Below are 26,176 nucleotides of genomic sequence, written 5' to 3'. Positions count from 1 at the left end.
AACTGGAACAGGAAGAAAGAGAAAACCTGTACAGGCCAATAACCAGGGAGGAAATTGAAGCAGTCATCAAAAACCTCCCAAGACACAAAAGTCCAGGGCCAGATGGCTTCCCAGGGGAATTCTATCAAACGTTTAAAGAAACCATACCTATTCTACTAAAACTGTAAAGATAGAAAGAGATGGAGTACTTCCAAACTTGTTCTATGAGGCCAGCATCACCTTAATTCCAAAACCAGACAAAGACCCCACCAAAAAGGAGAATTACAGACCAATATCCCTGATGAACATGGATGCAAAAATTCTCAACAGGATACTAGCCAATAGGATCCAACAATACATTAAGAAAATTATTCACCATGACCCAGTAGGATTTATTTCCGGGACACAAGGCTGGTTCAACACTTGTAAAACAATCAATGTGATCCATCATATCAGCAAGAGAAAAACCAAGAACCATATGATCCTCTCATTAGATGCAGAGAAAGCATTTGACAAAATACAGCATCCATTCCTGCTCAAAACTCTTCAGAGTGTAGGGATAGAGGGAACATTCCTCAACATCTTAAAAGCCATCTATGAAAAGCTCACAGCAAATATCATTCTCAATGGGGAAGCACTGGGAGCCTTTCCCCTAAGATCAGGAACAAGACAGGGATGTCCACGCTCACCACTGCTATTCAACACAGTACTGGAAGTCCTAGCCTCAGCAATCAGACAACAAAAAGATATAAAAGGCATTCAAATTGGCAAAGAAGAAGTCAAACTCTCCCTCTTCGCCGATGACATGATACTCCACGTAGAAAACCCAAAAGCCTCCACCCCATGATTGCTAGAACTCATACAGCAATTTGGTAGCGTGGAAGGATACAAAATCAATGCCCAGATATCAGTAGCATTTCTATACACTAACAATGAGACTGAAGAAAGAGAAATTAAGGAGTCAATCCCATTTACAATTGCACCCAAAATCATTAGATACCTAGGAATAAACCTAACCAAAGAGGTAAAGGATCTATACCCTAGAAACTATAGAACACTTCTGAAAGAAATTGAGGAAGACAGAAAGAGATGGAAAAATTTCCATGCTCATGGATTGGCAGAATTAATATTGTGAAAATGTCAGTGTTACCCAGGGCAATTTACACGTTTAATGCAATCCCCATCAAAATACCATGGACTCTCTTCAGAGAGTTAGAACAAATTATTTTGAGATTTGTGTGGAATCAGAAAAGACCCCGAATAGCCAGGGGAATTTTGAAAAAGAAAACCATAGCTGGGGCATCACAATGCCAGATTTCAGGTTGTACTACAAAGCTGTGGTCATCAAAACAGTGTGGTACTGGCACAAAAACAGACACATAGATCAATGGAACAGAATAGAGAACCCAGAACTGGACCCTCAACTTTATGGTCAACTAATATTTGATGAAGGAGGAAAGACTATCCACTGGAAGAAAGACAGCCTCTTCAATAAATGGTGCTGGGAAAATTGGACATCCACATGCAGAAGAAGGAAACTAGACCACTCTCTTGCATCATACACAAAGATAAACTCAAAATGGATGAAAGATCTAAATGTGAGACAAGATTCCATCAAAATCCTAGAGGAGAACACAGGTAACACCCTTTTTGAAGTCAGCCATGGTAACTTCTTGCAAGATACATCCATGAAGGCAAAAGACACAAAAACAAAAATGAACTATTGGGACTTCATCAAGATAAGAAGCTTTTGCACAGCAAAGGATACAGTCAACAAAACTAAAAGACAACCTACAGAATGGGAGAAGATATTTGCAAATGACGTATCAGATAAAGGGCTTGTTTCCAAGATCTATAAAGAACTTCTTAAACTCAACACCAAAGACACAAACAATCCAATCATGAAATGGGCAAAAGACATGAAGAGAAATCTCACAGAGGAAGACATGGACATGGCCAACATGCACATGAGAAAATGCTCTGCATCACTTGCCATCAGGGAAATACAAATCAAAACCACAATGAGATACCACCTCAAACCAGTGAGGATGGGGACAATTAACAAGGCAGGAAACAACAAATGTTGGAGAGGATGCAGAGAAAAGGGAACCTTCTTACACTGTTGGTGGGAATGTGAACTGGTGCAGCCACTCTGGAAAACTGTGTGGAGGTTCCTCAAAGAGTTAAAAATAGACCTGCCCTACGACCCAGCAATTGCACTGTTGGGGACTTACCCCAAAGATACAGATGCCATGAAACGCTGGCACACCTGCACCCCGATGTTTCTAGCAGCAATGTCCACAATAGCTAAACTGTGGAAGGAGCCTCGGTGTCCATTGAAAGATGAATGGATAAAGAAGATGTGGTTTATGTATACAATGGAATATTACTCAGCCATTAGTAACGACAAATACCACCATTTGCTTCGATGTGGATGAAATGGAGGGTATTATGCTGAGTGAAATGAGTCAGTCGGAGAAGGACAAACATTATATGTTCTCATTCATTTGGTGAATATAAATAATAGTGAAAGGGAATATAAGGGAAGGGAGAAGAAATGTGTGGGAAATATCAGAAAGGGAGACAGAACATAAAGACTCCTAACTCTGGGAAACGAACTAGGGGTGGTGGAAGGGGAGGAGGGGGCAGGGGCTGAATGGGTGTCGGACACTGAGGGAGGCATTTGACGGGCTGAGCACTGGGTATTATTCTGTATGTTGGTAAATTGAACACCAATAAAAAATAAATTTATTTAAAAAAAAAACAAAATGAAAACAACAAAAAAAATGTTCCCCAACATAAGAGTCCATTTAACCAAGGAAGTGAAAAACCTGTAAATTAAAAATTATAAGGTTCTGATGAATAAATTGAAGAAAACATAAGTAAATGGAAAGATAAGCTATGTGGTTGGATTGGAAGAATTAATATTGTTAAAATGTCCAAATTACAAAGCAATCAGATGCAATGCGATCCTCATCGAAATTCCAATGGCATTTTTCAATGAAAAAGAACTATCTTAAAATGTCTGTGGAACCACAAAGGGCCCCAAATAGGCAATGCAGTCTTGAGAAGGAAGAAAAAAATTGGAGGCTTCACACTTCCTGATTTCAAATTGTACTACAACGCTGTAGTAATCAAAGCACCATGGTACTGTCATTGAAACAGGGACAAAAATCAGTGGAACAGAATGGAAAGCCCAGAGTAATCCCACATGTATATGGTAAACTAATATTTGGCAAGAGTGGCAAGAACACACAACAGCAGAAAGCATTATTTCTTCAATAAATGGTGCAAAAGAATGAAACTGGACCCCTATCTTATGTCACTAACAAATTAATTTGGAATGGATCAAAAACTTAAATGTAAGACATGAAACCATAAAACTCATCAAAGAAAACATAGGGATAAAAGATCCTTGATATTGGTATTGAAGATTAACTTTTTAAATTTTTATTTAAATTTCAGTTAGTTAACATACAGTGTAATATTAGTTTCAGGTGTACAATTTAGTAATTCAATGCATATAACACCTGATGCTCATTATAAGTGCACTCCTGAATCACCATCACCTATTTAACCCAGCCTCCCCATCCACTTCCCCTCTGGTAACTATCAGTTTTTTTCTCTATAGTTAAGAGTCTGTTCCTTGGTTTGCCCCTCTCTCTGTCTCTCTCTCTTTTTGCCCTATGTTCATTTGTTTTATTTCTTAAATTCCAAATATGAGTGAAACTACACAGTATTTGTCTTTCTCTGACTTATTTCACTTAGCATTTATACTCTCTGTCTACACCCATATCATTGCAATGTCAAGATTTCATTCTCTTTAAAGGCTGAATAGTCTATATAAATGGGGGGAGGTGGTGTGTGTCTGTGTATAAATACATAATATATATATGTAGGGGTGTGTGTGTGTGTACATATATATGTATATATACATATATATGTATATGTATATCCCTATACAGTGGACACTTGGGCCAGTTTATAGTTTGATTAATAAGATACTGCTGCTGTAAACTACAGGGTGCATGTATGTGTCCTTTAAATAATTATTTTTGTATTCTTTGGGTAAATACCTTGTAGTGCAATTGCTGGATCATAAAGTAGTTCTATTTTTCTTTTTTGAGGAACTTCCATACTGTTTTCCATAGGGAAGCATCAGTTTGCATTCCCACCAACAGCATAAGAGGGTTCCCTTTTTCCACATTCTGGCCAACATCTTTGTTGCTCGTGTTGTTGATTTTAGCCATTCTGACAGGAATGAGGTGATAGCTCATTGTAGTTTTGGTTTGCATTTTTCTAATGAAAAAAAAAAGAAATTGAATTCTTGAATAAAATATCAAGAACACAGACAACAAAAGCTAAAATAAACAAGTGGGACTACATCAGACTAAAGCATAGCAAAAGAAACAATCTATAAAATGCAAAGGCAACTACAGAATGGGAAAAAATATTTGCAAACCACATATTTGATAAGAGGTTCCTATCCAAAATATATAAGGAACTCATACAACTGTATAGCAAAAAAAACAAATAATCCAATTAAAATGCGCTTAAAATCTGGTTTGTCTGATAGAAGGATGGCTATTCCAGCTTTCTTTTCATGTCTACTAGTATGACAAATGGTTCTTCCCATCACTTTCAATCTGGAGGTGTCTGATCTAAAATGAGTTTCTTGGGTCTTGTCTTTTTAAAATCCATTCTGAAACCTGCATCTTTTTATTGGAGCATTTAGTCCATTTACATTTAGAGTAATTATTATAAGGTATGAATTTAGTGCCATTTTATTACCTATAAAATCACTGTTCCTATAGATTTTCTCTGTTCCATTCTGTTATTTGTTGCTTTTGGTCTCTCTTTCTGTTCAGAGTACCCTTTAATATTTCTTGTAGGGCTCATTTAGTGTTCATAAATTTCTTTAGTTTTGTTTCTCTTGGAAATTCTTTATCTCTCCTATTCTGAATGACAGTCTTGCTGGGTAAAGTATTCTTAGCTTCATGTTTTGCCCATTTAGCACCTTGAATATGTCATGCCACTTGTTTCTGGCCTACAAGGTCTCTGTGGACAGGCCAGCTGCTGGCCTTATGTGTCTACCCTTGTAAGCTAAGGACCTCTTGTCCTGAGCTGATTTCAGGATTTTCTCTATTTTTGTAATTTTCAAGTTTCACATAATATGTCAAGGTGTTGACCTACTTTTGTTGATTTTGAGGAGAGTTCTCTGTGCCTCTTGGAATTGAATGCCTGTTTCCTTCCACAGATTAGGGAAATTCTAAACTATAATTCGTTCAAATAAACCTTCTGCTCCTTGTTCCCACTCTTCTTATTCTGAGACCTCTATTATCTGAGTGTTATTTCACTTTATGGAATTGCTAAGTTCCTAAATCTATTTGTGATCTAATAATTTTCTTTCCCTCTTCTTTTCAGCTTTCTTGTTTTCCATAATGTTATCTTTGATATCACTTATTTGCTCCTCTGCTTCATGACCTTCACTTGAGATTGCATCTCAGTAATAGCATTTTTAACTACAGCTTGACTTTATCTCTACAGTAAGGCTTCTCTAGTGTCTTCTATGCTTTTTTCAACATTTTAAACCAAAGACTGTAATAAGAGATGAAGAAAGACACTATATTGCAATAAAGGGGTATATCCAATAAGAAGATCTAACAATTATAAATATTTATGCTTCTAACTCGGGAACAACCAAATATATAAATAAATTAATAACAAAATTAAGGAAACTCATTGATAATAACACCATAATAGTAGGGGACTTTAACACTCCACTCACAGCAATGGACAGATCATCTAAGGAGAAGATCAACAAGGAAATAAGGGCTTTGAATGACTCAGTGGACCAGATGGACTTAACAGATATATTCAGAGCACTTCATCCTAAAGCAAGAGAATATACATTCTTTTCAAATGCACATGAAACATTCTCCAGAACAGATCACATAATGGTTCACAAATCAGGTCTCAGCTGGTACAAAAAGATTGAGATCATACCATGCATATTTCAGGCCACAATGCTATGAAACTTGAAGTCAACCACAAGAAAAAAATTGGAAAGACCACAAATACATGGAGGTTAACCAACATCCTACAAAGAATGAATGGGTCAACCAGGAAATTAAAGAAAAATTTAAAAGACACATGGAAACAAATGAAAATGAAAACACAAGAGTTCAAAACCTTTGGGATGCAGCAAAATCAATCCTAAAAGGGGAAGTATATAGCAATATAAGACTTTCTCAGGAAACAAGAAGTCTTGAATACACAACCTAACCTTACAGCTAAAAGAGCTGGAAAAAGAACAGCAAATAAAGTCTAAATCCACCATGAAAAGGGAAACAATAGATTAGATTAGAATAGATCTAGATATCTATATCTATAGATAACAATATATTATATATATTGTTAATATATATTAGAGCAGATAACAATATATTATATATATTAATACATATGTTAGAGCAGAAATAAAGATATAAAAATTTAAAAAGACAGTAGAACAGATCAGCAAAATTAGGCGCTTTTCTCTGAGTTAACAAGATTGATAAACTGCTAGCCAGACTTATCAAAAAGAAAAAAGACCCAAACAAATAAAATCGTGAGTGAAAGAGGAGAGTTCACAGCCAACACTACAGAAATACAAACAATTATGAGAGAATATTATGAGAAATTAAATGCCAACTGATTAGGAATCTGGAAGGAATGGATGCATTCCTAAAAACATATAAACTACCAAAACTGAAATAGGAAGAAATAGAAAATCTGAACAGACCCATAACCCTCAAAGAAATTGAAGCAGTAATCAAAAATCTTTCAACAAACAGGAGTCCAGGCCGAATGGCCTCCTAGCAGAATTCTACCAAACATTTAAAGAAGAATTAATACCTATTTTTCTGAAACTGTTCCAAAAAATAGAAGTGGAAGGTAAGCTTCCAAACTCACTCTATGAGGCTAGCATTAACTTGATCCCAAAACCAGACAAAGACCCCACTAAAAAGGAGAATTACAGACCAATATCCTTGGTGAACATGGATGCAAAAATTCTCACCAAGATACTAATAGGATCCAACAGTACATTAAAAGGCTTATTCACCACAACCAAGTGGAATTTATTCCTGGGCTGCAAGCATGGTTCAATACCCACAAATCAATAGATGTGTTACACCACATTAATAAAAGAAAGGACAATAACTATATGATCCTCTTAATTGACACATAAAAAGCATTTGATGAAACACAGGATCTTTTCTTGATAAAAACTCTCTGCAGTGGAGTGATAGAGGGAACACACTTCAATATAATAAAAGCTGCATACAGAAAACCCACAGAAAATATCATCCATAATGGGGAAAAACTGGGAGTTTTTTCCTTGAGGTTAGGAACATGACAGGGATGTCCAGTCTTACCACTGTTGTTCAACATAGTACTGGATGTCCTAGCCTCAGCAATCAGACAACAAAAAGAAACAAAATGTATCCAAATTGGCAAAGAAGAAGTCAAACTTTCATTCTTTGCTGTTGACATAATAGTCTATGTGGAAAACCCAAAAGACTCTACCCCAAAATTGCTAGATCTGATACAGGAATTCAGCAAAGTCACAGGATATTAAATCAATGCACAGAAGTCAGTTACATTTCTGTACACTAACACTGAGGCAGAAGAAAGAGAAATCAAGGAATTGATCCTGTTTGCAATTGAACCTAAAACCATGAGATGCCTAGGCATAAATCTAACCAAAGAGGTAAAGGATCTGTACTCTGAAAACTATAGAACATTTATGAAACAAATTGAGGAAGACACAAAGAAATGGAAAACCATTCCATGCTCATGAATTGGAAGAACAAAAAATTGTTAAAATATCTATGCTACCCAAAGCAATCTACACATGCAATGCAATTTCTATCAAAATACCACCAACATTTTTCACAGAGCTGGAATAAATAATCTGAAAATTTGTATGGAACCAGAAAATACCCTGAATACCACAGGATTGTTGAAAAAGAAAACCAAAGCTAGAGGCATCACAATTCCAGACTTCAAGCTGTATTACAAAGTTGTAATCATCAAGACATTATGGTTTTGGAAAAAAAAAACCCAGACACATAGATCAGTGGAACAGAATAGAATAGACCTCAGTTATAAGGTCAACTAATCTTTGACAAAGCAGGAAAGAATATCCAATGGGAAAAGGTCTCTTCAACAAATAGTATTGGGAAAATTGGGCAGCTACATACACATACACCATACACAAAGGTAAACTCAAAATGGATGAAAGACCTAACATGAAACAGGAATCCATCAACATCTAGAGGAGAACACAGGCAGTAACCTCTTTGATCTTGGCTATAGCAACTTCTTGCTAGACATGTCTCCAAGGCAAGGCAAAGAAAAGTGAAAATGAACCATTGAGATTTCACCAGTATAAAAATCAAAGGAAACAATTAAATTAACTGAAAGGCAATCTTTTGAATGGGAAAAGATATTCTCAAATGACATAACAGATAAAGGACTACTATCCAAAATCTATAAAGATTTATCAAACTCAACAACCAAAAAAATAAAAAATCCAGTCAAGAAATGGGCAGATGACATGAACAGACATTTTTCCAAATAAGGCACACAAACGTCTGACAGATATATGAAAAAATGCTCAACATCACTTGGTATCAAGGAAATACAAATCAAAACCATGATGAGATACCACATCACACCAGTCAGATTAGCTAAAATGGACAACTCAGGAAACTACAGTTGCTGGCGAGGATGGGGAGAGAAGGGAATCCTCTTACACTGTTGGTGGGAATGTAAACTGGTATAGCCCCTCTGGAAAACGGAATGGAGGCTCCCCAAAAAGTTAAAAATAGAGCTACTCTATGACCCAGCAATTGCACTACTAAGTATTTATCCAAAGGATGCAAACATTGTGATTTGAGGGGCATATGAACCCCAGTGTTTATGGCAGCAATGTCCATAATAGCCAAAATATGGAAAGAGCCCAGATGTCCATCAACAAATGGATAAAGAAGTAGTGTGTGTATATATATATATGCATATATATGTACAATGTGTATATAGTGTGTATATATACATACACATACACAGTGGAATATTACTCATCCATCAAAAAGAATGAAATCTTGCCATTTGCAACCATGTGGGTGGAACTAGAGGGTGTTATGCTAAGCCAAATAAGTCAGTCAGAGAAAGTCAAATATGATTTCACTCATATGTGGGATTTAAAAAACAAAATGGTTGAATGTAGGAGAAGGGAAAGGATAATAAAATAAGATGATGGGGATTCCCAGGTGGCCTATAAACATATAGAAGGGTCCCCAACACGATTGGTAAAATGAAATTAAACCACAATGATTTTCTACTTCACATGAATCTGATTTGCTAAAATTAAGAAAAAAAACTAACAATACAAAATATTGACAAGAATGTGAAGCAACTGAAACCCTTATAACATTGGTACTGAGCATGCAGTGTTACACTTTGGATATTAGTTTGCCAGTTTCTAAGACTAAACATATAGTTAGCAGCAATTCCTCTAATATTCAAGGAAAATTAGTATGTATATCTACATAAAAGATTTTTTATAAGATTTTTCATACCAACTTTATGCATATTAGCCAAAAAGTGGAAACAATTCAAATACCAGTCAACGGAACAATGGATAAAATGTGAAATGTTCATAAAATAGAATACCGAAAGATCAGATTTCAGATAAGTGGTAAATTCCTTTTGTACTTTACCTGTCATTGCTATATGTTTTCAATAGAACAGCTTGCTTGGTCTTCTTTGGAAATCTTCACTGCAATTGAAGTTGATCTGTGCCAGCAGTAGTTACGAAAATTAATTATGATGACAAAAATACAAAAATTATTATGACTTTCTTTTCCTGTCATTGTACTAATTTAAATTTATTGGCTTTAGATTATATGTCTTCTCAAAGTGATATTTTACTGAAACTGTAGACACATAAAATTTTCCTGTTCTCCCCTAGAGATGAAGTAGTCTCCTTTGAGAGGTTGAATGACTTACATGCATGGCTCTGATCTTGTTTATTCTCACATGTTATTCTTAACATGTTAAGGGGAATGTGAGAATAAACAACTATGTGAGCTTATCTCTCTACTCAATGAGTCTACATAGTCAAATGGATAACCTCACGTAGTCAATACACAACAGTAAGTTGGTATAACAGAATTGGAATATGTAAACTATCAAACCAGATTTCAAACATATCTATTTGATACTGATGCAGCAATTGCAATATAGCATTCTAGACGACAAAGTAACTAGCACACATACCCAAGACATAGACACAATAAGTTTTTGCTTAGTATAGCACTAATTACAATAGAGTTGACTTGGAATCAGCTTGAATAGTCATCAATGGGAGAATGACTAAATTATGGCAGATCTGTGTTAAGAATATCACATAGGCATAAAGAGGAAAAAGATGGATATTACATGTGGACATGAAAAGACCTTCAAAGTATATAATTAAATGATGAAAACAAGCTGGAGCAAACCTATGGATCTCATATATGTATAGAAAATGCCTCTGAGCATTTTCTGCTAAATCATTGTATCTAGGTAAGGTGGTATAGTGCCTAATGATAATTTCTTACATAATGTTTCATAATTTCTTACATAATGAAAGACTAATGAAAGCAAGTTTGTCTTGTTTTTACTCATTTGATTATCCTGATATTTAGCTCACTTGTATTTACAAACCTATTTCATATACACATGGGAAGATGATCAGGAGATAAATTCAGTCACTTCTCAGTTTCCATAGTAAATCCCAGGAGGGTTCATCCACCTTGTATTTGGCCTGTGGGAAAATCTTGGCTTCCTACACAGAGACCAAATTTTCTTTTATTTTCTTTTCCCTCCCTGTTCCTATGGAACTCTCATCAGAATGGCAGGACTTGTCATTCAGTAGTCCAAAGTGATTGCTTCAACACAGAAATTCCAAAGATATTGCATAATAAAGTCCCTTGTTGCACTCCCAGAAGTTGTTCCTTTTAGTTAATGAGTCCAAAGTCAAACTTCTAGTGTGACTCTAGGGACTGCCTGACATTAGCCAGCTGCCTCTTAGACTCCTCATTCTATCCTACAACCCATCAACCGACAATATCCAGCTGCCTGCCTCTGATTGGTTACATAGGAGGATCCATTATTTGGATAGTGCAAACAGCAATCTATTTATCATAAAGGAAGTTAAGTGGACAAATGATTGTGTTATCAGGATTAAGAAAGATGAAATAATTATTTGGATGACATGATTCTCAAGCAGAAATTAGAAAAAGTTTCTGAAGATTTATCTACAGGGTCTTTTGGAGCTTGGGTAAACATACTTCTTTTTTCATAATCAGCTTCTTAGACTGAAAAGTATGCCTAGTCGCACAGTAATTGTGGTACATTCTCTCTATGGGAATCATCTGAGCAAGGATGGCTTCACTGATTAACTCTGACCTCAGAATACAAGCCAAGAGCATAATAATGTCCTTCCTAAATTGTCTGATGTTTTTGTTCCTTCTTCTTTTTTTTGTATATATATTTTTTATTGGAGTTTGATATGCCAACATATAGCATAACACCCAGTGCTCATCCCATCAAGTGGCCCCCTCAGTGCCCATCACCCAGTCTGACCAGTTCCATGAGCTACTTTCTTCTCCCTTCTCTCCTGCTTTCCTTCTCTTACGGCTTTCTAAGACACTTATTTTTTATTCCTTTCATCTAAGCTTCTTTTTTTTTTACTGTCTAGAGCTCTTTTGCAATGTTATTTCCTCCAGGATGACTATTTTTTATCTGTTCCCTAAGATGTTCTAGTCAGTTTCTCAGGTGTCCTTTTCCTCATCCTTTGAAATATTAAACATTTAAAATAAATTGAAAACTGAGTTTCTTTAAAGCTTTTATTTAATGTAAATTATCCAATTAAATTACTATAACATTGAGTATTATTAGCCCCACTGTGCAGATGGGAAACATGAAATTAAAAGATGAAATTTCTTTTTTAAGCTCACATATCTAGAAAATAGAAGATCTGGGATAGGGCCCTACAAATGTCTGCCTCCAAGGAGATCTGCTATGCCTCTGCTGCTTTTCCTTAGCTTTTGGCATAGAACTTGCATTTTATCAGGGTTTGGAAAGGTTGGGCCACTGACATTACCTGAGCAGGTAAGAATATCAAGCACATTATTTCTAGTATTTGTAGATTAAAATCTTTTTTATGCCCTGAATTCCAGGAAGTTGCATTTTTGCAGTTAAAAAATAAATCACGGGGGTGCTTGGGTGGCTCAGTGATTGAGTGTCTGCCTTTGGCTCAGGTCATGATCCCGGGGTCTTGGAATCGAGTCCCACATCAGGCTCCTGTGAGGAGCCTGCTTCTCCCTCTGCCATTGTCTCTGCCTCTCACTTTGCCTCTTTCATGAATAAATAAATAAAATCTTTTTAAAAATCACAGAATTTGTATCAGGTAAGTTATAGATTTATTTTATGTAATTTTATGAGTTGTCAGCATTTCCTTAAATATCAGTACTATAAAGTAATATCTTTAAGAAATGCATACATTACAACAATAAGTATATTTGGTGGGTCTTGCTTTCTTAAGCAGAGATCTTACTACTTCATCTTCATATGTGTGTATAAAATCAAGAAGTAAAGTCAAAACTGACTATATATAGCATATAGCACATTTTCATCAATAGATTTCTAATTCCCTCACAACAGAAATTGGAATTGTCAGCATAAACTTATCCATGCTGACAATGAGTATGATTTTGGATATCAACATAAAGCAATAAACAAAGTCAAAAAGATACTTGCAAAAGAATCACAACACTGTAAAACTTGCTCAGATCTATATTTGTGGAGCAACTGCACACAAATGATTATTTGTTTATAAGTTTCTCATTCAAAATTTTATTCTGCAAATCTATACCTAAAAATTAAGTTATTTAAATATTTAAAATCATCAGAAAACCAAACAATTCAGTAATTCAAGACGTGTTTTCCATTTCTGTCCTTGACTTTAGTTGTTTGTTTGGGTTTTTTTGCACCATTTTGACTGTGAAAATATGGCTTTAATGCCGTTAACTAAAGATCTCAAGGCACAACCATGTTGGCAGAAAAGGCTAACCTAGTGAGCACCATAGATTGGATATTCATCACACCTGAACATTAAAGCAGTTGGTCCAGCTACTTGGTTGATGTGTGCAGGGCAAACAACTGGTTGGATTTCTCCCCTAACCAGCTGATTTTCACTGTATTAACAGAATGTTAGATTCTTTGTTGCTTCAATATTAGGGATTTGAAGTATGATTTCTCAGTTGCTTTTCAGTTTTGGTCACTTTACCTAGCATATATCTTATATATGTTGGTCAAGTTCTATATATTCTTGTTTCTTACAGAGGTGAGAATTCACAATTTCCACCTGACAAAAGCAAAAGGAAAAAGCACATAAATAGTTGTCTTAATTATGTATTTGAATAAATAATTTGTTTATTTGGAGTGTGTTTGGTGGGCATAGAGGGGAATGTGTTTTAACCAAGAATAATATTTTACTATCAGATTTATATTGTAAACACAATGGCCTTGTAACTAAGGGAAATATACTGTAACTGTTTTCTATAAATTTTTGTATTTTAAGAACTACATTTAGCTTTAATTTGATCTTCCACAATGGAAAAGTCTAAGTAAAACTTAGTTATTAAGTTTGTGTGTGGGAAGGTTTATTCAAGAATTTTAAAAACATTTTTCATTTTGAAAACATATAAACATATAGGAAAGTTGAAAGAGTAATAGGATAGTATAACTTTCCCCTAGATCCACAAATTGTTAGCATTTTGCTTCATATACTTTATCTATTAATTTATCAGTATGTATCTATCTAATTTGATCTGCTGAATCATTTGAAAGTAAGTTATGACATTGTACCTCACTCGTGAATATTTAAGCATCCATTTCCTATGAATAAAGATATCCTCTTATATAGTCACAAGCCCATTGACAGACCTGAGATGAATAACAATAATTCAATAAATATCTAATACTGAGTTTATATTTTAACAAGTGGGATTTGAAGCTTTTGAAATGTAGGTAGTGCTTTCTTGCCCTTTAAGAGAGTATTTCGCTCTAAAGAATTATTACTTTTTGTGTCATTCTTTTTGTGTCTCACCATGTTGTCCATGCTTCTAGGACAAATGTGACTGTTAAAAGCTACCACAGATGTAGTAAGCTTTGTTATTGGTGCTCTTCCTGGCAAGCGGGAACTGGAAACTCCATAAGATGATCTTAGTTACTGTGTGATGTATACAGCTAGTCCTCACTCATGTGGAGAAGTACTGTTTAAAATCTTGTCAATCAAGTGCATAATAGGAATCATTGTGATTTGCATATAAATCCTTGGGAAATTTTACGGCAGTCTAATTTATGTAATAATACTGTTTATTTCCAGGTTTGTTTAGTAAAACTTAGTGAAACCAAACCAGACAAAGACCTCCCTTAATCTACCCAGAGCATATGACATATCTCATCAGTCAAGGAGCAGGACATAAAGCAAAACCAGGACACATAGAAAAAAGGTGATGTTTATCTTTGGCACTTCTCATTTTTTATTTTCCCCTAATACCAAGTGCCCCTCATCAAGTCAGGGACTTCAACTAATACAGACCATTTAGAAGCTTGTATCTTGGTCACATAGACTGGCTTGTCTTTCAAAACCAGTCTCTTCATTCATTCATTCATTCATTCATTCATTCATGTTTTTCACTGTCACATTCTGAGTAACCCTTATGAGCTATTTATTATGCTTGGTACCCTTTGTCTGACTCTGAAATTAATACTTCTCAGGGAACTTTTAGTTGGGGCAAGAGCCAAATAATTTCCTGCACATAATGATGTTAATATTTAGAAACAAACCTATTATATTATGTTCCCAGAGCTGTTTACTTTAAATTTTGAAATAAAGATTGAAGAAATAAATCAATAAAGTGATGTTTCAGGAATGAGCCGCGATAAAAATGGAAGTTTTAATATAAATTTTAAAGCACCTTATTGAAAGGACATTGACAAAGAAAAAGCTGTACATATTTAATGTATTAACTTGATGAAATTGGAGATAAGTATACACTCGAAGACCACCATTACAATCTATGCCATAGATATATCCATCCCCTCCAAAAGTTTCTTCTTACTCTCTTTATTTATCATTGCAACTTTTTGTGTGTGATAAGAACACTTAAGATATATCCTGTTAGCCACTTTTTAAGTATATAATATAGTATTACTAACTCTTGTCACCATGGTATATGGTAGACCTCTAGGATTTACTCATCTTGTATAACTGATTTTGTACCCTTTGACTAATACCTCCCTATTTTTCCTTCCTATCAGCCCCTGGTAACCACATTTTACTCTCTGCTTCAATGGGTTTGACTATTTTAGATTCCTCATATAAGTGTTCTCATGGAGTATTTTTCCTTCTGCATCTGACTTATTTCACTTAGCATATAGACCTCCAAGTTCATCAATGTTGTTGCAAATGGCAGGATTTCCTTTTTTAAGGCTGAGTAATATTCTATTACATGTGTATATGATGTTTTCTTTATCCATTAATCTGTGATGGACTCTTAGGTTGCTACTATGTCTTGGCTACTGTGAATAATATGGCAATGAATATTGGGGTGCATATATTTTTTCAAGAGGAACTTTAGCAAGGAAAGTCCTTCACTGTCAGCTGGGCCAGATGTTCTGGGTAGGTTGGCTGGTGGGGACCATGAGCAGACTGACTGATGGAGTATGTGGGCTGGCCTTGTGCTTTTTGCTGGGGTTCATAGGCAGGTAAATCTGGGGCTGGCATCTGTGGGTATGCTTGCTCTCTTTTTCCACCATGGGAGAACTTGTGGGTCAGGGATATCTTTTTTTGTGGTTCTCTTTGCTGAGTTGTGAGAAGATTGACACAAGTAAAGATATTTTTTACCCTTTCAAATGTGTATTTTCTCATTTCTGTGTTCCACCAGGGTGCTGTAATCTGTCACCTGGATTCCAGATCTTTCATAAAGGTATTTTCATCCATGGATGGTTGTTAAATCAATATTTCTTTGAGGGGACAAGGGCTGGGATCTCTTATTCCACCATCTTACTAACATTTCTTAATTTTGTTTTTAAAAGATTGTTCTGAGAATCTCTAAATGTTAAAGAAGAAACTTACTGTGAAATCAAAGCCCTAGCATTGACTTTTATCAGAATGGTTGTTTTTTTGCAAGGTATTGCCTTGATCCAAGGTTCAGATTTTCGCTATAGTTCATGGAATCTCTGGATCTAGTTAGTTGGACTATGTTGGTAGGCCACAGAAAGGGAATTTTATTTTGTATGTGCTGGCTCTGAAATAGTACAACACAAGCCTCACTCCTGGCTACTGTGAACCCTTGCCTGGGTTCTCTTGGTTTGCTCTGGGAGTGATGGGGTGATCTCAGGATAAGCATTGGGAGCCCCCATGCACATGATTACTATAACTAAAGAGTGAAAGAAGAAGACTTTAAGAGATTATATGCTATATTCTGACCCCAAGTAACTAAGTAAATATCACATATTGTTCACAATTTATTATTTTACATTGCTGGTGTTGAATCCATCATGTTAACTTCCAAAATATGATTTTCTACTTCTCCCTTAAAACAGCATTCTTAATGTTCTCTTCACAAGCTGAAGAGTTTTATTACTTACTGAATTTGAAAGTATTGTTGCCACAAAACAGTGTACTACCAATGAGAATTCAAATAATTAGGTTTTGTTCCTTACGTGGGCTGGGAGGCTTAGCTGTCAGTCAGTGAATGAACAACAGGACAGTTCCCTCAGTCTTCACTGATGGTGGAGTAAATGAAGTAGTGTTCAATTAGAATAGCAAGGGCCAGGAAGCACCTCCAGTTTGAGGCAAGAGTATTGAACAGTTATACTGAGACTCAGATGAAGTCTAAAATATCAAGCCACTATGAGAGTATACGCACAAGTTTCAGAGTATAAGGAGAGAGTTTAGATAACCATGTGGAGATCTTAAGACCTGCAATAATGGCTTGGACAGGAGTAGTGATTACATATATTCCTGGATATGTGATTTTTAGGGTTAACATGGTGATCTAACTAGAATGTTGTCCTATTAACTGGGAACAGCTTCTCATGACCAATTGTAGTCACATACCATTGCTTACAAAGCCCACCTAAAATATTACTGGGCATCACGATCTAGGCTACTAGTTTTTAAAAAATTATTATTATTTTTTGAATGTATTTTAAAATTAAATTACAATATGATGCCATTAAATAAAATGAATAAAATTCTAGAAGAATCGAGAACAATCTAATTCCACATCCAGTTTCTAATTCCTTGATGTCTTATTGTCCTCCTATCCTGTAATAGTTTCTTACACTTCACCTTGGTCCCTAGTCCCATGATTGTACACTGAATTTTATCATTATCAATACCTTTATAATTTATTGTGTACATGTGGGCATGCTCACACACATACACATGCACAACCAATGATTTTATTTACACTTTATTGAAAACAGATGGAGGCAGTCAAATGGAAACACTTGTTGCATTCTTAACTTCTCCTAGGCATAGAATAAAGTATCCCTGCTCCTACCTACATCCTCTTAATTTAGACTTAATCCTACCTCAGTTTCTCAAGTAACGCCCTCCTAAAGTTTTCTTCTCCACCTTCTTCTCATAGCAGAAAACTTCTTTTCAAATGTATCACTCTAAACTACATAAAAACATTATAGTTCCCCAAAATATTGTAGTAAAAACTAGGATCTTGACTTATTTAAAATATAACTGGCAAGATGATGATCAAGAAATTGACTTTTAAAATACCTGAATGTGGATTGTGGGACAGTAATGAAAAGATATTCATGTAGAATAAGATCTAGGTGCCGGGGAAACTGAGAGACACTGAAAGATTTTTGGTGGATCTTCTTGTTTTCCAGAGAGAACACTTCTCTATATGGCAATGAAAAACTACAGTGCTATCAGTGAGTTCATTCTTCTTGGACTATCTGTTGACCCCAGTATTCAGGCAATACTCTTTGTGCTATTCCTTCTGATTTACCTCTTCACTCTGATGGGAAATTTCTTGATGCTCTTGGTGATTAGGGCTGATTCTCACCTCCACATACCCATGTACTTCTTTTTGCAACAACTCTCCTTCCTGGACCTCTGCCACTCATCTGTCACAGTCCCCAAGATGCTGGAGAATCTACTTTCTGAGAGTAAAATTATCTTTGTAGAAAGCTGCCTAGCTCAGGCCTTCTTTGTGTTTGCCACAGGGGGCACTGAGGCCTGTCTGCTGGCTGTGATGGCCTATGACCGCTGTATAGCCATCACCTCCCCTCTGCTCTATGGCCAGGTGATGAACAACCAACTCTGTGTTGGGATGGTGTGGAGTTCCTGGGGCCTGGCCTTTGCTGATGCTCTCATCAATATCCTCTTGGCTGTCAATTTAGACTATTGTGAGGACCAGACTATTCCCCATTTCAGCTGTGAGCTGTCTTCTCTCTTCCCTCTGTCTTGCTCTGATACCTCCACCAACTTCACACTCCTGCTCTGCTCCTCTTTCCTGCATTTCTTTGGAACCTTCCTAATGATTGTTTTGTCCTATGCCCGCATTGTCTTCACCATCCTGAGCATCAGCTCTACCTCAGGCAGAGGCAAGGCTTTCTCCACCTGCTCCTCCCACCTTACTACTGTGATCTTGTTCTATGGCTCAGGTTTCCTCAGCTATCTCTTGCCGACTTCAGGCTCCCCTCTGGAGATGATGTTCTCCTTGCAATATAGTGTCATTACTCCCATGCTGAACCCGCTCATTTACAGCCTGCAGAACAAGGAGGTGAAGGCAGCTATGGGAAGAATCTTCAGAAAATATTTCTATTCTTTAATGTAGTAGATACAAAATCATGACTAAAGGGAAAATGAACTATTATGCTACATGATCAAATAATGGATTTTAAGGAGAGTTTCTTCATTGTCCATGATGCTAGATGTTACAGAGAACATAGTGGCGTTTATTTCCTTGAAAATGTTTGTGAATAGGACAGAAAATTATTATCTCAGGATGATAAGGTTCAATCTTATTCAGAAAAGGAGAAATGAATCGGGTAAGCCTTCTTTTTTAGGGGATCATTTAATAAAAATGTTGATTTATTTTTCATATCTATGTGGACATGTATTGCTCTTGGTTGCTTATTACTCTTTCACACTTCTTCAAGTAATTAAACCCAAATCCTTAGGAAAACTAATTCTCTCAAATTCATGTCTGTAAAATAGGATGATCCTATAACCTAGGATAGACTAACCTTTCTATTCCTTTCTCCTGACAGTGCACCGTGGCAAGGAGTAAAGCCAAGACCCAAGTGAGGTTATTCAGAATCTTATTCTAGGAAATGCAGGTACTTAGCAGGAATAAACAACAAGAAAAGACACCATTTGGAACAGAGTCAATCTGACTGTAGTGCCTAACGAGACCATGAAATCCAGCTCCCCTAACAATTGTCCTTCCTGAAGTCATATTTTTAACAAATATAGTAACAATAGCGAATTTGTTACATTTCTTAATTCATGTCAAGAAGTGTGCTAAGTTCCTGTGATAGCCAGGCTGAGCCCCCAAAGAGGTCCTTCCAAATCCCTGGAAACGATGAGTATGTTATATGGCAAAAGGGATTGGGCAGACATATAAAATTATAGACTTTAAAATAGGGAGAGTAGCCTGGATTATCTAAGTAGGCTCAGTCTAATCACATGAATCCTTGAAAGCAGGGAAACTTCTTCAGCTATAGGCAGGAACAACAAGCTTAGAAGGGAAGTTCAGAGATAATATAAGCATAAGAAGAACCCAACTCACCATTGGCTTGAATCATGGATAAAGGGACGCCTGGGTGGCTTAGTGGTTGAGCATCTACCTTCAGCTCAGGGCATGATCCCAGGTCCTGGGATCAAGTCCCTGTATTGGGTTCCCCACAGGGAGCCTGCTTCTCCCTCTGCCTATGTCTCTGCCTCTCTCTGTGTGTCTCTCATGAATAAATAAATAAAATCTTTTTAAAAGAAGCATCATTTTCTTCCCTGTTTTCCCCATCCTGTTTGTTTTCTCCATCCTCCTATATGTAGTCATTTTTATTAGTTTTTATTTTATACTTAAAATATTTATTTTTTGAAAACTAAATTTTATACACACACATATCCATATATGTAAAATTTGTTTTATACACACACACACACACACACACACACACACACATATAGCCAACACCCTACTAATTCCTATGGATATTTCCCTAGTTACTGAGTATAATTAGACCAGATATCTTTAACAACTTCTCCCTTTTTGGCTCTCTGATCTTTGAGGTAACATAAGAATAGGAGAGATCATAGGAAAGCTACTGAACTTACATTCTCCTTATATACTTTACCATGACCACCTATTTGTTGTATGGTTAGATACAAATTAGGATTGGAATTATTTTAAAATGTTAAAAAATTACCTTACTTGATTAATATTAGTACTGATTAACGTTAAACCTAGTTGAATAAATAAAATAATCCCATGCACATATGAAAGGATAATTTGGAGGTTAGCTGTGAGTCTCTCTTCACATTCTAGGTTAATTCTCTGAAGGTCCATATGGCCTGTATGTTCCCGAGGGAAAAAATTCTAAATTCCCTTTTCCAACCCTGCCTCTCTTCAGTTCCCAGCAGACTAGCAGGAAAACACAGCTAGGAGTTTAAGTTGATTATTTCAGTTTACAAGTTGCAAAGGTTACACGTGAGAAAATCCCTAACATCTTAAAAGTTCAAGCTTCTTAGCAGCTTAGTCTAGACTGTAGCTTCAAGCTGTTAACTCCTAGGAATATAGGTTATTGAGCTAATCTCCTGGGTTCCTTAGTTCAGCCTAAACCAACTGGTCTTTTGATTGGTGGGGCATCAGAGTCCTTTGTTCAGATAATGCTGTCAGCAAAATATTTAGAGTTATAGAGGAAAATATGTGAAAATATCTATTCCCAGAGTTGGGAAGTTGCGGTACATCTTCTTTTAATGAATATCATCAGATCCCTGATCCTTTCACCTATTGTCTCAATACTCCAGGATACTTTCTCCATTAAAAGAATTCAAGAGTATGAAAATGTTCCTCTGAATCTTCTGATGATTTTGTTTCCTCCTGCTACTCCCATTTCCCCTTAACTCCCTTATTCTCTTCTTGCTTTCTAAGAATCTTAGCTTCCCCTTGAATCCTGTGGTCTTTTCACCGTTCTCAAGTCTAGACACTATCTCCAGGTCTAGAGACAGCTTTTCTGCAATATGGCCTCATATTATCTCTTCCCTAATACACTCTAGTCTACTCTTTTGAAATACCCTTCTTCTTCCTCTTCTTGAGATGCATTAACATTTACAAAAGATCGGAAATCCTACTTTTAGCTATTTATGTATAAGCTAATTCAACCAAATATAAGATATATATTATTTCCCCCAAATTTACACAGTTTACTATTATATGGAGCAATTATAGTTTAAAAGATCAAACAATATTACCAAAGTTAAACAGCTAATAAGTGATATAATTGGGTCACACCACACATATGCCTTGGATGTTGGCAACATTGTGCTGTATTTACTGAACCAGGCATAATGCCCTTATTTTATGTTGGGGAAGCTGAGTCTACCATCTGAAAGCGCATAGATAGGGATATGGTAGGACATTAGGAGCGTATTTCCCACTCTTCATGGCTTAAACTGCCTCCTCATCAACCAGTCTTAATGAGCCTCAGAGAATTACTTTATTTGCAGTTACAATAATCTTCAGATGGCCTACCCCTGAGACATGTGAGGCAGAATTGAGGCACAATCTGGGCAAAAATGATGAACTAGGTGATGCTTGTCTCCAATACCCACTTAAATCTGGTTTTGGTTTTTTTTTTTTTTCTGCATATGGGTGCCTCTTCATTAACCTAGGGCTTCAAGCTCTTTTGTGACCAAGCTTGTCTTTCAAAATCAGTAAAATGCGGGACCATTTTCTCCTTCTGCTTCCTACTCATTCATACGCTTATTAATGTTCTCTGCTAATGCTTTCTGATCAACATTATGAAATAAAGTCGTTTCACATTTCATTCTGTACTGACCAGCCTTTAGCTATTTTTTCCTTTGGATGAGATCCAATTAACACTCTCTGTCTAATGATGTTGCTACCTGCAAGCAAAACTACTATGTCATGTTTTCCAAAGTTGTTGACATTTTATGTTTAGAAACAGCAGAAGAAAGAAATCGCTAATGGTAATATTTTGGTCATCAGCTACAGTAAAAAGGTTTGTTTTTATTATTTTACTTACATACTTATTTTGAGGGAATGCCTCTGACAGACCCTTTACAAATACCCTAAAAAGAAATATGTTGCTCTACTTCTGTGCAAGTCATGCCCCTGATGGCAACTTTTCTTGCTGTCATTGTATTTTATGTGTGCAAATACACTAGGCAAGCTTACCTTGTCTTCACTTTGTTTCAAGGATAAACTTCATCCCATTATTCATAGAATCTTTTGCAGTAAATAAGACAGGAGTTTTTGGAGGTTGAAGATAAGAAAGGGGTTTTTCTTTGTGTTGCCCTAAAATCATGTCACAGGGCATAGAAGTCCCTTTCCTTCCACACTCTGGGTATTGTGGGCCTTTTGCCTGACATAAAGGATTTCCTTCTTCAATTCCCTACCAGCTGCTTTGTCCATAGCCTCTAGAGATCATGCAATCTGGGCAGCAGGAGCCCAAATGGGCACTGTGATCAGATCTAAATATATGAGTGAAATATGAACATTTTAGCCATTATTTTCATAGTCCATTCCTCAAATAACTGGAAATAAATATGTATATTTTGGAAAAATAATATACATAATTTGTCATTTCTTATTGCCAACATATATTTCATTACAAATATTAATTTTCAGTAGAATTCTTCTCAAATCTGCCCTCACACAAGATTCTCAATACTGTCTGAACAAGCTGAATAATTTTCCCTGGATTTGAATAATTTGTCAGTGGATCTCAAAATATAGCTGCTACCTTCTGGTGTTACTGTTTATTCAGATAGGTAACTGAACTTAGCCATCCAGTGCTTGTTAACAGTCAAGGTAGGAGAGACCAGTCTTTGATCAACTGAATATAGTTAGTTGTCTTGAATTAGAACGAAAGGCCAGGATGGAATGGACTTTGACAGCATTAAACAGTAGTTATCCTGTCTGAGGTTACAAGCCATATGTGTCAGAACAAAGCAGATAAACATCTGCTTTTAGAGTTTGAAAGTTTTAGAGTGTGCAAGTTTTAGAGTGTGAAAATGTGGGTTGGGTTAGCATGTGGACTTCCAAACTGGCTGAGACATTGACAGGAGCAGAGTCTGGTTTAAACTGGGCACAGGATATGTGACCGGATATTATCCTACTCCAGGGCAACAGCCTCTCTGATCAAATGCAAGTAGGCATTTCCTCCAACAACACACTAGGGTTATAACTTGCCTGATTATCTTGGGCTGAAATTTTATTAAATTTTCTTTAAATTCTAAAACTAATCTATATTAAAGGAAAAGAGAGTAAAACTAAAAACAAAAAACAAGAGAAATCCTTACCATGCTAACTCAGCCCCCAAGATTTTATCTTCTACTATGCCAGAGACAGAATCTTCTACCCTATTCTTAAAATAACGCCCATCACTTTGTTATCTCAATACTTATACCTACGAGATCTGAATTTCAAGCCTTTCTCTATCTTACCACTATCTCCAGAATTTATAGCTTGCTTACCCTAGCGTTCCTATAGAGGTAGAAACAGTTCTTCAAACCCAAAACAGTGGTTTTTGCTGCTTTTGCTCTAGCCATATTCCTCTGCATATTCTCTGCTTAATTCCTTAACATAGCCTTGATTCTGTGATTTGTTCACTTTGCAGGTATGCTTTACTTTCTTACCTTTTTTTTCTCTTTGTCACTGCATATTCCTGGAAAAAACCAAACCCCATTTGATACCAGATGTCTTTCTGTTCCATACATGTGCTTAAGCAGATAAATATTACTGGAGATAAATTAGTCCCCAAATCTGAAGTGGGCAAATATATCATTGGTTAATCTTACTGCATTTCCGTAGTAAATTAGTATTCCACTTGATGTACCTGGGTTTTTTGTTCTTGGGTCATCAAAATCCCCATCACTAAATACACACACCACATATACATACAGATAGATGATAGATAATAGATAGATATACTTTGTTCACAATTTCATCTCATATTTCATCAACAACTTTGCAGTGATCAATCAGAAAGTCTCTCATATTCTAGCCATAAAATCTACCAAACTAGCTGCCTCAGTCCCCATTCTCTTTACCTTACCTCTTATTTACAACAGATAAAGGGCCCCTCCTCCTACCTATGGACAAAACCACTTGTGCTCTGGATCATTTATTGTTTCTTTATCAAGGATTTTACTTCTGTTATTGGCCTTTTACTTTGCCACATCAACAAATTTTCTCTATTCCCACTGAATATACAAAATGTTCTTTGTGTTAATATTCATCTTGAAAATAAAAATAAAGGAGACCTCTAGGGACATAAGATGAGGGTCTACAAAACTGCATAAGGAGTTGATGGGGGTGGTGGACTGTCATCCAAGAATATCAACTTTCTCATCATGATTAGGAAGTCAGCTTAGAAATATTTGAACATGGTTTCCAGTACATTTGTGAAATAATGCACATGAGCAGGAGGGCTAAGGCAGTGGGGGTAATTGGGAGGCACAAAAGGAGTTGTGATGTCTCTCTTGGACTTCCAGGGTAAATATTTTTATCACTATGGGAAACCATATCATGTTCAGTGAGTCCATCCTCCTTAGGTTGTCTGCTGACCCTCAGACTTGGATTCTGCTCTCCATGTTGTTTCTGGTGCTTTACCTCCTCACTCTGATGGGAAACCTGGTGATGCTGCTGGTGATGAGGGCTGATTCTCACCTTCCCTGTACTTCTCCTATGCCCATGTACTTCTTTTTGAGACAACTCCCCTTCCTGGACCTCTGCCACTCATCTATCACAGTCCCCAAGATGCTGGAGAATCTATTTTCTGAAAGCAAAGTCATCTTTGTAGAGAGCTGTCTAGCTCAAGCCTTTGTGTTTGCCACAGGGGGGGCACTGAGGCCTGTCTGCTGGCTGTGGTGGCCTATGACCACTTTGTAGCCATCACCTCCCCTCTGCTCTATGGCCAGGTGATGAACAACCAGCTCTGTGTTGGGATGGTGTGGAGTTCCTGGGGCCTGGCCTTTGCTGATGCTCTCATCAATATCCTCTTGGCTGTCAATTTAGACTATTGTGAGGACCAGACTATTCCCCATTTCAGCTGTGAGCTGTCTTCTCTCTTCCCTCTGTCTTGCTCTGATACCTCCACCAACTTCACACTCCTGCTCTGCTCTTCTGTCTTGCATTTCTTTAGAACCTTCCTAATGATTGTTTCTTCCCATGCCTGCATTGTTTCCACCATCCTCAGCATCAGCTCCATCTCTTGTAGGTGTGAGGCCTTTTTTACTTGTCTTTTCACTTCATTACTGTGATCTTGTTCTATGGCTCAGTTTTGTGTTCTGACTGGAGATGATGTTCTCCTTGCAGTACGGTGTGGTCACTCATATGCTGAACCCCCTCATTTATAGCCTGCAGAAACAAGGTGAAGATAGCTACGAGAAGAATGTTAAGATATGTTAGTTCATTTTTTTAAATTTTCTTTTTTTAATTTAAATTCAACTTGCCAACATATAGTACATCATTGGTTTCAGGTGTCATTTTCAATAATTCATCAGTTACAAGTAACAGTGCTCATCACATCAAGTGCCCTCCTTAATGCCTGTCACCCGATTATCCCATGCCTCCTTTTTAGCAGTTAGAATGGCTAAAAGTAACAAGATATATTAGTTCTTTCACATAGTGGACCAGAGAAACAGGAGCATGGAGAAGCTAAACCATAATGCCACAAGATATAACTAAAAATCAAGGGTGGTTGGTTCGTTCCTTTCTTCCTTCTCTCTTTTTGTTTTTCTTGCTTTCTTTTTTTTTAAGCATTCTTAGAAACATCTTTATTAGAAGGGTTCTTAAAAACTTCACTATATGAAATT

At 36.5% G+C, this 26,176-nt stretch overlaps 1 protein-coding gene and 1 pseudogene across 1 annotated transcript; both read left to right on the top strand.

Annotated features, from left to right (window-relative positions):
- Window positions 1-18,011: 18,011 nt before the first annotated feature.
- LOC121479793 (olfactory receptor 8S1-like) lies at window positions 18,012-18,947 on the top strand. The gene has a single exon (XM_041735593.1). The coding sequence runs from the start codon at window positions 18,012-18,014 to the stop codon at window positions 18,945-18,947; it is 936 nt and encodes a 311-aa protein (XP_041591527.1).
- A 5,925-nt stretch (window positions 18,948-24,872) lies between these two features.
- LOC121479792 lies at window positions 24,873-25,769 on the top strand (annotated as a pseudogene).
- Window positions 25,770-26,176: the final 407 nt, after the last annotated feature.

This window comes from Vulpes lagopus, chromosome 21 (genome assembly GCF_018345385.1).
Source record: "Vulpes lagopus strain Blue_001 chromosome 21, ASM1834538v1, whole genome shotgun sequence".
NCBI lineage: Eukaryota > Metazoa > Chordata > Mammalia > Carnivora > Canidae > Vulpes > Vulpes lagopus.
This window is presented reverse-complemented; position numbering and strand designations above follow the sequence as displayed.

Excerpts from the sequence above, each read along its gene's own strand:
- LOC121479793 (XM_041735593.1), top strand. The coding sequence starts at position 18,012 with ATGGCAATGAAAAACTACAGTGCTATCAGTGAGTTCATTCTTCTTGGA.